At 37.0% G+C, this 15,194-nt stretch overlaps 1 protein-coding gene across 7 annotated transcripts in view; it reads left to right on the forward strand.

The window, feature by feature from the left end:
* Positions 1 to 15,194, forward strand: part of Vps13b (vacuolar protein sorting 13 homolog B) — a 438,985-nt gene that overhangs the window by 161,497 nt on the left and 262,294 nt on the right. For 6 of the 7 annotated variants that reach the window (XM_057791255.1, XM_057791252.1, XM_057791249.1 and 3 more), the window contains 3 exons: positions 1,596 to 1,705; positions 4,069 to 4,216; positions 13,444 to 13,571. In XM_057791255.1, coding sequence (XP_057647238.1) covers positions 1,596 to 1,705; positions 4,069 to 4,216; positions 13,444 to 13,571 — 386 coding nt within the window. The remainder of the gene's footprint in view (positions 1 to 1,595; positions 1,706 to 4,068; positions 4,217 to 13,443; positions 13,572 to 15,194) is intronic. The other variant, XM_057791250.1, reaches the window with a different exon arrangement.

The raw sequence follows: 15,194 nt of genomic DNA on the forward strand, positions 1-15,194 counted from the left end.
TAGGGTTTTGAGTTTGGATCCTTAGCACCCAGACAAGATATTGGGTCTGCTAGCCCTTACGTGCAAACGCAGGATTGAGTAGGTGGAGACTAAAGGATCCTGAGCCCTGATGTCCAGTCAGTCTAGCAGAATTGAAACCCAGAGAAATACTGTCCCAAAAATTAAGTGGAATATGATTGAGGAAGATATCCAGTGCAACCTTTGGCCTATACACACATGTGCACATGTGCCCATATATATGTTTACACATGCATGAGCATATACACACACCAAGATTCAAATAAGATTTTATTAGACTTTCTGCATGAATCTATAATCATGCATATGGTATTTTATTCTGTGCATTTGAAATTTTGCCCAGATATGGGAAATTGTATATATCATTAAGATTAAAATGCTAAATCAGTATAGTATAATATGAAATAATAAAAAATCTGAGTCAGATGCAAGGGGATTGACAATCAACTTTGTAGTTTCTAAAACAGTGTTAGAGAGATTATATCTTGAGCTGGTTGGCAAGAGTAACAACAGGGAAGTACACAGATACATTTTCATTCTGATACACATGCATACGTGCACTCTGGAATCTAGTAGTACATGTTCAGTTCACACCGTCTCACTGTGAATTCAAGACTAAGGGAAATATGTAGTTCTTTTAATGTGTGTGGGGATCCCAACCTTTTGACAATGTAATGGGCTAGAAAAAATTACATATAAAAAGTCTCATGGTGTTTGCAGTTGTTTCTTATTTATATGGGCCACATTCGTAGTTCTCCTTCATGCTTGTTCCCAAAGCACCTGTGACACCTCTACCACCTTTATTACATGACAACATTCTTACCTTTATTGAGAAAACTGAGTTCTCAGTGACCAAAATGAACCAAATTGTTAGTATTGTGGTCAGTCGGAGAATTCAAATAGAACATGTCAGAAGGATGTGTCGAACTGGAGGTTTAGGGAAAGATAAATGCATTTCTAGTTTACTAGTGTTAGTCAACATTAGTATCTAGTTACTTGACAGTCCCAGTGATGACTTTAGAAGACGGGGAAGGATCCTCTATAGCTGTAGAATGACCCCATTACCAAGCTACTTCCCTCCAGGTCCCCCCCACTCACTCCTCATGGTTAATGGGCTCATTACCATTGTGCATTTACCTCTTGCACAATATGAGCTACACTTTATATGTTTATTACTTCTGCTTTTAAAAGACAAAAGTGATCTGACTGGCATTTAGAAATAATATTTTATTTTATATTCACTGTGAAAAGCAGCATTTGTTTTCTACTGCTGGGTTCTTCGTGCCTCAGAGTTGGGTTTCTGTCTGGTACAGTTTTCTTGTGGCCCAAGCCATTTCTCTCATAATTTATTGCAGGATGCTGTCTCAGTGCTGTTTTGTTTTGTCTTGTTTCTCTGGTTAGTGCTCAGGCCCAGGTCATCTGTGGCTCGGTCTTTACACAAAGAGCACCGTGTGCTCTGCCGGCGTGCCTGCCTCACTGTCCTGCAGCCTGAGTACAGGTGTGGTGTGCACCCTAACTACAGGAGTTCGTCGTTTATGTCTGTGCAACTGTAGTAATTCTAAAATATTTTATTTCAGGTGCTGTGTTTCTTTGTAGTATACAAGGATTAGCAGTTAACATTGACCCAGTATTGTATGCATGGCTCCTCTATCAGCCGCAGAAAAGGACAAGCAGACATATGCAGCAGGTGAGTGGGTCTAAGTTTTTATTCTAACAAAACCATCTTTTCTTTTGTTGTGTTGGGTTAGATGCTGCTGTTGTTAGTGACTCAGATTAAACAGTGCAGTTATGCCATGGAGTTAGATGCTGCTGTTGTTACTGATTCTCTTCTTATTTATGTGCCAGAATCTCTTTAGGCCCCATTTTATGCTTTTTAACAATCTGTAATTTTATTTATAAGAACTTGTGTTCAGCATAGTTTGGCTGTTGAAGTAACTTTCTACATAGTTGCTTATAAAGCGGAAAGATTATCAGGACCAGTGTGGACAGTCCTATCTGTTGTTGCACTCTTTGGATTTTTTAAATAAATTTGTTTTGAACTTTAACTCTGGCGATTTGATAGTTCCTGCAAAAAAAGTTGTGACATGTATTCATTTAGAAGACTGTAAATTGCAAAGAAAGAATAGGTCATTGTAGTTTCTAGATTCGTTAAATGAAACATGCTGTGTTAGGATACGTAATTTTCACAATGGGTACTGGTCACTGGTATTCCATTCTGAAGGATAGGAAGCAACTGTGTGAAACTCTCATGAGCAGACCTGGATTTCAAAACGCTTGCTACAGAGTGCTGTTAGGGTTTCTAAAGGATTGTACCATGGTAAACATGCTGAATTTGAATCTGCAGAAGGAGAGCTGTGTCCGCTTTTGTTTGGTATTCCTCTACCGTGACCTCTCTCAGTCCCTCTGTTTCATCCTTTCCTCTAAAATTTAGAATTATGTCTTTGTTTTTTTTTAATTTTTAGAAACATACTCATTTTATTCCTTATTATGGTTATAATTCTCAGAGTACTTGATTTTCTCTTAGGTATGTTCATGATGGGCAGTGATTGACGGGTTTATTAGGCCACTGACTTAGAACTCAAATCTCCTGCCTTAGTGTCCCTACTGGTGGAATTATAGACATGTGTCACCACGCCTGTCTAAGTATTTAAAGTGTTAAATAGATTTTAAATATAATCAACATAATACTAAATATATTGTTACAACCAGGTACAAAAATATACTTGTTTTCACATTTTCAGTTTTTTTTCTCATTCTTCCCTTCGCTGTCCTGTTGGCATGCTTTGTGAGACTGTTGTTATTGGGAGAGCCACACTGCAGCCAGCCACATGTGCCGGGTTATCCCGAACACCAGCTTACCATAGCTGTCATTCCTTGTTTCCCCAGCTGCACTTTCCTCTCATTTGTGGCTAAAGCCCAGTATTTGGTGATTCATACAGTTCCACATTGATCTTTGATTCTGTAGCAAAATTACTTTTTTTGAGGATAGGATGTGGGGACCTGACAGCCTTGTCTTGGATGTCACTGGCAGCAACCTCACTTTATTTCACTGTCTAGCTCAGTGCCCTGTGCTCAATTGAGATCCATAATGCTTCCCAGCTTTCTCTAACTTGTTGTGTTCTGTGCTGTGACTGCCACTTCATCAGACAACGTAGAATTCTGAGAGTTTCCCCAAAGACTGGACTGTCCGTATCCTCAGGAGTTGTCCCCTCCCCCTCAGTAACATTACTTCCTAACTGTCACGTTTACAACGCGAATTTCAGACTTGAGGTGGTCTCCCAGTATTGTGGTTATATTTCCCTTTACAACTTATGCTAACTTACAGCTTTATAGATTTTCACACAGAATTCTCAACCCTCATTTGAAAATACTGTGTGGGAAATTCCGTAAATAATATTAATTGTTATTGCAGCATTGTTATGTTTTTCACTTTTGTTAACCTCTCATTAACATATAAATTTAATTGAATTACTTGTATTGAATTATTTGTATTGAAAAAATTAGTACCATTATCTTTCAGTATCCTTGAAAGACTGTTGGTTCAAGGAACTAAAATGTGTTGATGCTCCAGTTCCCTATGTGCAGTGGTATAGAGTATCCCAACCCAACCTCATCATATCCTGCCACACACCTGAGTATCAGTAATAATGCAATAATGCCTGATGCAATGTAAATGCTGTGTAGAGTTGTTCCCCTGCGTGTTTTAGGGGAAAAGGACATGAGAAAAGACCCCTATAAGCTTAGTAAAGTTGCATTCTGCCCTGAATATGCTTGATCCACAGTTGGCCAAGTTCATAGCCAGAACTCATCCACAGGCAGGGCTGGTTCTGGAGGAAATCCTCCAGTAGTGTTGTAACATAGTTCCAGAGTCCAGATGGATATTACTTTTGAGAGAGAGAGAGAGAGAGAGAGAGAGAGAGAGAGAGAGAGAGAGAGAGAGAGAGAGAGAGAGAGAGAAAGAGAGAGAGATTAATTTACCCCAGCTTACCAAATACTGTCCTTGGTCCGTGCTTCACAAAGATGCTCATTTATTCTTACTCTGTCTTCCAGCAGCCTGTGGTAGCAGTTCCTCTTGTTGCTGCAGTGAGCAGGAGGAAAGAAGAGGAGCTCTCTGCTGGAAGTGCCCCATTGGCAAAGCAGCAGTCATATCAAGCCTCAGAATATGCCAGCAGCCCTATCAAAACAAAAACAGTCACAGGTATGTGTCAGGAACAGATTTATCAGTTTTTTGAGGATTAGTTTACCTTATTCTTTCCTGTGCTTTTGTTAGAAGATAATATTAATTATTGGGGTAGAAAAAAATTAAACACAACTTACCATTGTATTGATAAGTTCTAAACGATTAGTCTTTATTCTTTATATAATCTAAAAACAATTGGTATAGTGATTATTTTCTCCTTCAGAGTACTGGTGTGTACTGTAGCAGTGGTGGTCTTGTTCTGGGGAGGGTTCTGTCTTTAGTTCCTCCAGCTTTAGAACACTCATGTTGTATAGGATACGTCAAGATTTATAGATGTTAAATTCCATGGGCATAATGTCCTGATTGTGAATTATGCATCCTCTCTCTCAGGTGCCTATCACTTTTGCTTCTTTTGGAACAAAATATGGTAGCAATAATGTTGTTTCTTGAGAACAAACATTTCTTTTACTTAGCATTTGATTTTTGAAGTTTTTAATTAATTTATAGTGTTTGCTTTCTATAATTGAAAATAGATTTTTCTTACATAATATGTACTGATCACTGTTTCCCCTTTCTCTACTCCTCCCATCGGGATCTATTCCCTTTCTGTCTTTGATTAGAAAGCAAACATATAACAATTATAATAAAAAAGATAAAATCTAATACATTGCAGTTGGATCCAGCAAACAGATGGAAAAGTGTCCAAGGTTAGGCACAAGGAACAGAGACCCTAAGGTTTGCACACTAGGGTCCATAGAGACAGTAAACTGGAAGCCCCAGTCTACCTGCAGAGGACCTGATGCCGACCTTGCAGGTCCTGGGCATGTTGCTTCAGTCTCTGTGTATTCCTGTTGATTTAGAGGGCCTGGTTTTCCTGGTGTGCTCATCCGCTCTGGCTCTTACACTCTTTCTGCCTCCTCTTCCACAAAGTTCTTTATGCCTTGAGGGAAAACATTTGATGAAGATATCCTTTACAGGGATGCTTGGTCCAAGGTCTCTTTTTCTCTGCATAATGCCTGGCTGTGGGTCTCTGTATTCGTTCCGTCTGCTGCAGGAGGAAGCTTCTCTGATGTTGGCTGAGCAAGGCACTGGATATGTGATCTATGACTGTAGCCAAATGTCATTAGGAGTCATTTTATAGCTATGTTGTTGCTATTAATATTGTTATTATTATTGTTGTTGTTGTTGGAGCAGTAGTGTTTAGTTTTACCCTAAGTCCTTGGGCTCTTGTGTTTGATTACCCAAGCAGTGTTGGGTATGGGTTCCTATCTCGTGAAGTCAAATCAGATTTCTTTGAACATACACTACACATAATAGCATGTGGTCCTCATTTTTTATTTACATTATATAATAAATTCATGAATTTGGACAGTTATTTGTATGATCATTTGCATATATCTCCAAATTTTAACTGCCCTCTACAATGGAAGAATGAATTTTCCAACTCTTGTTTTTCTTTTTAATGGGATGAGTTTTTTTCAATTTCCAAGGCAAGGCTCAACTTCAAACCATTCTCTTGCTTCAGTGACCTGTACTAAAGGTTCATACCACAACATCAAGATTTATGACTCATTTCTTACTATGTCATTTTCATATTCTTTTTTTAATTTTATTTTTATTTTTCTGAGACAGGGTTTCTTTGTAGCTTTGGAACCTGTCCTGGAACTAGCTCCTGTAGACCAGGCTGGTCTCGAACTCAGAGATCTGCCAGCCTCCGCCTCCCAAGTGCTGGGATTAAACCGTGTGCACCACCATCACCTGGCTTCATTTCCATATTCTTATCCACTGATGCAATGTTGATTGCAAGTTTGTCTCTAATGAAATTATGTAGCATTTTTAGTTCACAGTGACCCAAGCATGGTGATGCAAAGCACTGTGTTTGATCTGGCTTTTCATTTTCAACAAGAAGCACCTGTGTCTTTTTTTTTTTATTCTGGCGTAAGCAATGCTAGCACCAGGTGGCAGGGCATGTGCTAAAGGACTGGGAGCACAGTTAATATCAACAACACAGCAGCGTAAAATTTTCTGTGCTGTCAAGAAAAAGCTGTGCCCTCCCTAGGTAATGAACCATTAATGGTAATCACAGCACACAGAGGGGACTCCCACAGCATCATTGAAACAGGGATAAAAAGAATGTACATTATCAGGTTAAGTCTCATTGAGTCTACCAACAAAAGCCTATGCAGCCAAATATTGGTGCTTTTAACTGTTGCAGATAACATGAGAAAAATTTTATGAATGTATAAGCCCTTTACACATACACGGGGTTCTTCAATGAAGACAAAACATGGCATCTTCCCTTCTGTTTTCTTCATGAGTTTACCATGTTATTCTAAAGTCAACAGTTTCTTTAAATAGTAAAAGATTCATTCTGGTCATTCGCAGTATATTTTTCCAGGACACTTTTAAATGGTGAGACTGCCAATTCAAGTTAATACTGTTGATTCTATGGCACTGATTTTTTAATATCTAATTTTAATAACTTGATTAAAAGCAAAATGAGTAACACCACTCCAGTCAGTATCCATCTATAGCAATTCATCTCAAAGTGCTCAGGCCGTCCTTAATTTGTTAAGTTTGAATTTGAACAGGTATGTTCCTAATTAGAGTGTGGAATTAGTAGTATGCATTAAAACTACATTTTTGTGGATTTATGTATTTCAGAAGTTACTTGCTTTAATCATGCAGTTTAGCTAAAGTTCCATTCTCTTGTAATTAGATATTTAATTTCATTGTAAAATATTAAAGAACTGAAGATAGACATTAATGTGTAGTGTGTAGTTGATTTTATTCTCTGAGATAAAATGTAGTTGAAAAATGTTTTTCTGCCTTAGAATAGAAAGCAATTATGTTTCAAGAATTTTCTCCTTTGGAATATAGATAGAGACCCTATCCACTATAGAATATGATGAGCATCGAAAGTTCCAGTTCACTCAAATTCACTCCAAAGAATCAGTGAGTTTGTTGGACCTATTACAGGTCGACAGCACCTCTTTAGAGTGGAGCTGTATATCCAGCCCATGGGTTTTTGAGATGGGATCTTGCTCTGTAGTTTATCCTAGTCTGGAACTGGTAGTGTTGCAGTCTTGGCCTCTGGCCTTCCTTGTGCTGGTATCACAAATTTTGAAACTCTGCCTTACTATTTTGATTTTTAGCCTAGCATTTATTCAACCAGGGGAATGAATTAGGATGTGTATAATTTTGACCAGCTCAGCTCTCAATTGTATAATTTCTCAGTTTTAACTGTTTCATTGTAAATTTTTTTTCCCAGAAATTCATTAACTTGAATCATTATAAAAGTGATTTGAATTATAATGTCAGTTAACTGTGAAGTTCTTTGAAAACATATTGTGGTGTTGATAAGTACATTGCAAGTGTCTCAAATATGAAGTTCTTTGAAATAAGTAGGTTAGTCTAGTTTTTATATGAATTGGCAAGAATTCAGCAACAACTCAAGTTTGTTTAATACAGTCTTTTCACTCCCTTTTAGCAGTCAGAAGAAGATAGTTTCCAGATGAGATTCTGAATGTCACATAGTGATGACATACATTTTCCTGGTTGGCTCAGCATGAGATGCAATTTTGCATGCCATGTCACGCTGACTAGCAGAATCCAAAAGCCATTATTTCCCGAGGGGCTTTCAGTAGTGATAGCATTGGATGCAGTTTGTGTTGCGATGAAAACTCCCAGGCACTGTTGCCGTTTTGTTACAGGTCGCTTAAAGCTTTAAAATACCCTCTAGCCATTAGAAATTAGAAAGGAATTGTAAAGGTCATTTTTTCTTTCAGTTATTTAAATGTGTATTGCCAAGTGAGGTTACCAAAAAATAATGATCATTGTAAAATACAGATCAAAAATAAGTAAGATATGGGAAATAATTTGTAAATAAAGGATTAAAACCTATAGCTTTGACACTAACCCCAATTCAAATCAAACTAATCACATACTCCAATTTACTTCAATTATAAAACAGTATTAAAGTTATTCCTAATAATATGCTATGTGCCAAGCAAAGATGTGTGGAAGCTCTTTAAAATTGTACACACACACACACACACACACACACAACAGGTAGAGATCACGTTTTTGTGTGTTTTAGATGTTAAAAAGAAAGTGTAGATTTGAAGCAGAGTAAAGCTTATTTCATCTAACATTTTCTCTAACAGTCCCTACCTTGAAGGTCTTGGGAGAGTAATCTTGTTTTTGTTTTCTCCCTTGGGTCCTAATCATATGCAAATTATTTTAAGTCCATTCCATGGCTTCTCAGATAGAACACTTGCTGTTGAAGCCTGGTGATCTGAGTTCAATCCCTTGGACCCAGTGTGATAGGAAAGAATGGACTCCAGGCTGCTTCTCCCTGACTATCATACACATGCTGTGAACAAGGGCATCACAAACTAATGATAAAATATAATCCAGTATTTCAATGAATGTGTGCAGAATACTTAGTTCACATTAATACTACTCCTTCTTGTCTGTTATCTCAAGCTGTTTGTAATAACAGTACTTCTTTTTCAAAGCTGCCGCAGAGCTATTTTGCTATAGCTTTCTGCTTAAGTGTCTTCGGTGTTCCTCAGTCTGGGATGTGTTGTGGCCTACGCTGTCTTAGATACATTTGCCCCTGTGCCTCTCCCTGTCCTGCCACTTGACATGTTTCAAGGCTACAATCAAGATTCCTGCCCCAGTGGCTCTTGATTCTTTCTCCTCTATCTCCAGCGTCGGTATTTAGGATCTGCTGTGTCTCTGCAGTGTCTGTATCACAGGGTAGCTTCGGTATTTAGGATCTGCTGTGTCTCTGCAGTGTCTGTATCACAGGGTAGCTTTGGTATTTAGGATCTCCTGTGTCTCTGCAGTGTCTGTATCACAGGGTAGCTTTGGTATTTAGGATCTGCTGTGTCTCTGCAGTGTTCGTCTATATCACAGTGTGGCTTTGCTGTTTAGGATTTGCTGTGTCTCGCAGTGTTCGTCTGTATCGCAGTGTAGCTTTATTGCAGCCTCAGTTTGAACATGCAACATGTATTCTCTGTCCTGCATATACCATTGTCAAGACAGCACTCTGAAGAAAGCTGCTGAGATGCCTTGACTCACTTTCAAGACTGTGTGATGAGGTGCAGTGTTTTTACTGCGTATGATTCTTCCCGTTGTAATGGGTGCATAGTAGTTTAATTATGGAAAACAAGGATTTTTAAAGTATTTCTTTGGCATGAAAGTATCAAATTATTTTAACTTTGGGTTTTAGCATGTTAGAATGTTTGATTTAAAAGATTGCTGTTTGAGTTGCTGAGTGAGTTTCATGAAAAAATATTTCAGTGGATTTTGGTTTAGGATTAGGACAAATTCTAACAATTTGAATAGTATCTCAGCATACTTCTGACATTTTTAATATATTTCCATGAGGTGGTTTATTCAGCATTGATAATTAAAAGTTCAAGTCACAATGCACACTGAGAACATTGCAGTTGGTCTTCATACCTGTCAGTTGTTTCGTGCTAACATAGGGAAGCACCTCTGTATCAGAGCATGCACATTTGCTTTAATATTTATAAGTGATAAAATTATGTAAACCAAAGAATTGTTTCAAAATAAATTTCTCCATGTTCCACTGTCAGTAGATGTTTGATTTGTATGCCTGTGTATCTGTAATTGGTATTTGATTTACTGGATCTGAGCGGCAGTCTTTCAGGGAGTATGTGTCAGTTAAATATTGTGTGGCGGCAAACACAGTAGCCACAAAATAACTTTATGGTTGGCATAAAGGGCTGCAGCTTTAGGACAGTTATCTGTTAAGTTTTCCTTTAGATAATGAGCTGTTGTTAAGGCCTGATGTTGTCTTTGCTGTAAATGCATCACCAGACAACTTTTTCTCATTAACATGAATGAGTAATATAAATGTGCGTATCTCTTCTTGACTACTGAAGCGCTCACTGAGAAGGAGGTGGAGGAGTGCTCCCGTGCCAGGCTGGTGCCAGGCTGCCTGCCCCACGTCTACAGAAGGCCCTGCCCCTGATATCCAACTGTGCACTAATAAGAGAACATAAGCTATAAGTAGGTTCCTTACACAAAGGGATCTTATTTTTAAAATAATGTCAAAATATGCCAATAGGGAGATTTCCATAAAGATGTATATTAATTTTTCTTTAAAATATTAGCTGATTATGGGTTCAAAACAGTATTTTCTGCACAGGTTCCCATACTAAGTGCTTTATAAAACTAAATAAAAGAAACGCATAGTTCTTTTAGTTAAATTAATGCTGTTGTGAGTGGAGGTCATAACCATATAATTGGGTAGTTAGAGGTGCATCTTTAAAGGAAAACCTGCTAGAGGCTTGAATTTTCTTCTTGTTGGAAATCATCTCGCATCTGACTGATCTCAGTGATGACACCTCCCACTTTGTGGGCTTGAGTTGATAAGTTACATGACCTAGACAGAAAAACTTACTGTTGAGAGTGTTTTCTATGAGAACTGAGTTGTATCAGCTGATTAAATGCTTTTTGAGTCTCTGAGATAATAGATTAACCTTGGGTTCATGAGAATCTCTAACATCAAGATTAAATCATTTGAAATTACATGTTATTATTTTCTCCATTGGTTTTACATAATGAAGACACTAGCCATTTTATAACTGAAATCATTTTGCAAACCTCCAGAATAGCTGACTAATTGATAACATATTTCCAGATCAGTGGAGCACAATAAAGGAATGTTTTGATATGATGATATGGACTAAAATTTTGTGGCAAAAATATTGTCTCATAGTTTTGTGACCTAAGCATTTCTTTAGGTATTTCTGTAAGTGAATGGATGCATGTGTTTCTGTACTTCATATGTGTGTGTCATCCTCACGAACGATGCATGTGTTTCTGTACGTACATGTGTGTGTCATCCCTCATGAACGATGCATGTGTTTCTGTACTTCATATGTGTGTGTGTGTCATCCTCATGAACGATGCATGTGTTTCTGTACTTCATATGTGTGTCATCCTCATGAATGATGCATGCGTTTCTGTACTTCATATGTGTGTGTGTCATTCCCTTATGAACGATGCGTGTGTTTCTGTATGAACAGTATTTTGATAGGAAATATAAACATTATTAGCTTTCTTTAGTGGGTCAGAAGCTGACACTTAGCATGTCTAAAGTGCTTTTCTTGTCATCTGGTGCGTGCTCAGCTGAAGCACTACATTAAATTGGTTCTCAGTACAGTACTTTTTCACAGCAATAAATAATAAATATATTAGTAAATAGTGATATTGCCTTCCTAAAAATTATTATCTATTTTATTTTTGAACGAATAAAATTTATGTCATGGAATTACTTTATTCATTGCTGAAAGAGAAAATGTTTCAGAGTACACTGTGATAAATATTACTTTAATAATCTCTAGTAAGAAAAAGTAAATCATTTTAAGAATTATTTGTAGTATGATAGAAATTTGATAAATCCTCTTTGCATTTGATTAAATAAGATATCATAGTGCATATTTGAATGACAGGAAATGAACATACAACTTGAAAGAATAGACCTTTGAGGACTTTGTGTGTAGAATCTAATATTTCTGTTGCCACCTCTGTCTAGTGAGAGGACTTTGTGTGTAGAATCTAATATTTCTGTTGCCACCTCTGTCTAGTGACTTGGGATAAGTTAGTTACCCTCCTTGTGATTGGTTGCTTTATTTAGCAATCTTGTTGCATCTGGATAATAGTGTGTTTCTTCTGGGCTCTTGTGAGTTCAATGGTAGACTATTTGTATGTGTAGTCTCAGTAGGTGTTGTAGAGGTTTCAGTAATGGTTATTGTTCGATATTAGCAGAGAGTTATACAGAATATCCTGTCCGTAGAAACATGCTGAATTGTAGAATTTGTTACCTTGCTGATAAAGCACGAGACATAAAAGTGAACTGTTCAGTTTTAGAAAATATGGTAGATTAAAAATAGCATATTAAAAATAGTGTACATTTGTATTTCTAATATCCACATCGTTTTTTAATGATAAATGTTAATTATGTTTTTCTTACTTGCACAACACTTCCAAGCTACAGTCTGCTTTTAAGACTCTTATCACTTGAGGATTTCATACGTGGGTCCTGTATCTGCATTACTCCCCACACTTCCTTCTTTGAGATCACTTGTCAGAACGCTTGTGCATGTAGACACGTCATCGTCAGGTGGAAGCGAAGTTGTAATGGTTGTTACATGAACCTCTGTGGAAATCCTTTGTATTCAGATTTCATAAAAGATTTTCATTAAATTGATAGAAATTTAAAATATGTTTAGGCAAGAGGTCCCAATGAGTATAACGTTAATTATATATTAATAAAATCAAGATAGGCAATTGCTACAAAGGAAGTTACATCCAAATGCACATAGTTAGAGCTACAATATTCACTTTTGACGTTCTTCTGACTGACCCTCAAAGGTGCTTATGACTTGGCTTGTTTTTTAGTTTCCCCTTTTCTTTATTTGATAAGTTCTCACTAAAATTTATACACAGTTTTAAAATATCTTTGGGTTATATCACAAAATGTTGGTGTTTTTCCATTTTGGAAGATATTAAAATATGTTTTTGTCAATGCTTTGAACTGCCTCATCTTTACCTGGTTGAATTATAATTTTTCTTGAAGGTAGTAATTTGGTATTTTCTGTATTTCTATCACCTTTTCGTGCTTTTATTCTTCTTTCTTCCCCTCTTCCATTTTTTGCTTATAAATTTACTTTTTGTGGTTACATGTCCAGTTTAAATTTAATATGAATCTATTAAGATAAATGTACATAATTTGCATGTAGCTTAAAGTAATCCTTTAGTTCTGCTGAACAAAATTTTTATTGATTGTGGAATATCAATTTTATTATTTATTATGACAAGATTTTTATATATTTTAATTGTGTCACTATCAAATTTTTTTAATTGAGAAACTCTATTAGTAAGACATCGTCATCTGAAAGTTTCATTTATTGGAAGACTTTATGATGATGAATTAGTGCTCTGCCGCGTTTTATTGGCTTACTACTTTTGTGCTGAGAAATTAATGAAGTCACAGCTTAATCCCTGTTTATAAAGGGGTGCCTCTCTGTGTCACCTCCTCCAACTGTCAGTGGCCCCAGGGGATAGGGTCTTGTGGCACCTGTGGTCTCAGGTGATTGCGGTGATTTTAAGCAGGGAAGGAAACTGTCTTAGAAATCATTTCAGGGTAGCTTGTGAGGCTGCAGGGACTGTGTTTGCTAACAACCAGCTGCTTTTACACCTAGAGTCCCGAGCACTGTCGGTTCCAGTGAAGACCATGCTACACATTCATGAAGGTCGTAGAAGTGCTGAAGAAAGAATGAAAGAATTTATTGGAATACTATGGAATGCAGTGAAGAGCCTCACACTACAGGTAAATTTAAGTATTATAATTATAATGGCTTTACATCTCACAATCTTTTATAATTTTAGCATATTTAATAGTGATATAATTTTTCTGTCAACATTCCCGTGGTCTGTCCTGTCTCTTATACACTAGTGTACTATGTTTATTCCAGACAGCATTTCCATAGTTTGTCTTGTGTTTCTTATACTCTATATCATGTTTATGGTACAGTTTGTTTTTTGCAATCAAAATTATGTTAAAAATATATGTTTTATAAGAATGTGTGTATTTTGAAATGTTTCTTTAAATTTAAAACAACTCATTCTAAATATAATTTTTGAAATATTATTCAATAGATTTCAAAACTGATTTTGTGGATCAGTCTTCTCTCAGAATTAGGAGAAAAATCTGAGTAGTATCAATTAGTATATAAAATCTGTTCATCTTTTTCTTAATTACAAAATAAATGTGAAAATTATTAGCCATATCTTTATGTATATTAATTTTATCCTAATTTATTTTGACTTTTTAATGCATATAGCACAATCTATTTGTTGTTCAACCTACAGTATTTTGGAATTGGCATTTTTTTCAACACGTTTGGCATTATTAAATCTAGTAGGAAAAACTTACCTTTTTAATAAGCATAATTTTTTATTAATTTTTTGGAAATTTCACATCATGCACTCCAATCCCCCTCATTTCCCAGTTCCTCAGTATCTACTCTTTACCCTTTCAGTATCACCCCCAAAAGAAAATTTAAAAAATTAAAGTATTAATTAAAAAAAAACACTTTCTCCTCATCTTTCCCACTTCACTGTCACCTATTCATTTTCCTAGTGGCTCAGAGAGCTACTGAGTGTCGTTAGTGTAACCTTTTGTCCAGACAACTTTGTCAGTAATTGTTGACTGCAATGAGTTGTTGGTCTGGTTCAAGGCCTTCGGCTTCTGCCATGCCATCAATACCATGGACCCTCATTGAAACTTCTATGGGATCTCCTGCTGTTGCCCCGATTTATGGAGATCCTGTGGCTGTGGTTCCACAGGACCAGTTCCTCCACTTTCTCCAGCAGATCACAGATACCGTGAATGTTGGGCTGGGCCAACTCAGAGCCCTAGATGTGGACCTGAGTGTTAGCTAAGTTGGTCACTGTGGGCCTTTCCTGGGAGTCCCCCCCCCCCCCCCGGCAGGGGCAGAGCCAGCTCTCCCTGCCCATGCCATTGTGGTTGGGTGTTCTGTTCCATTGGAGAGGGTGAGGCCAGCTCTACCAGGGCCAGCAGGGCCAGGTCTCCTATTGCAGCAACCAGCATTTGTGTTTCAGCAGGTCTGGCAATATTATATCTAGTAGGAAAGATATACTTTCCTAAACATTTTATATATGATAGAATTTGGTGATAATATCATTTTTGGATATTTACACCTTTTTACATAAAGTTACTTTTTTGTGATTCTTACAAACTTTTTGTCTGTGAAGTACATGTCCATTTTTCTTTGTTTCATATTGCTGATTTTTTTTCTAGTAAAAGTATTACCAGAATCCTAGAAAATGAGTTTATATAGTACACATGCACACAGAGACACACAGTGCCCTGACATGAAATGTCCTCTGTGGAGCCTTTTGAAAATTCTGGAACTCAGAAAGGCATGTG

This window comes from Chionomys nivalis, chromosome 17 (genome assembly GCF_950005125.1).
Source record: "Chionomys nivalis chromosome 17, mChiNiv1.1, whole genome shotgun sequence".
NCBI lineage: Eukaryota > Metazoa > Chordata > Mammalia > Rodentia > Cricetidae > Chionomys > Chionomys nivalis.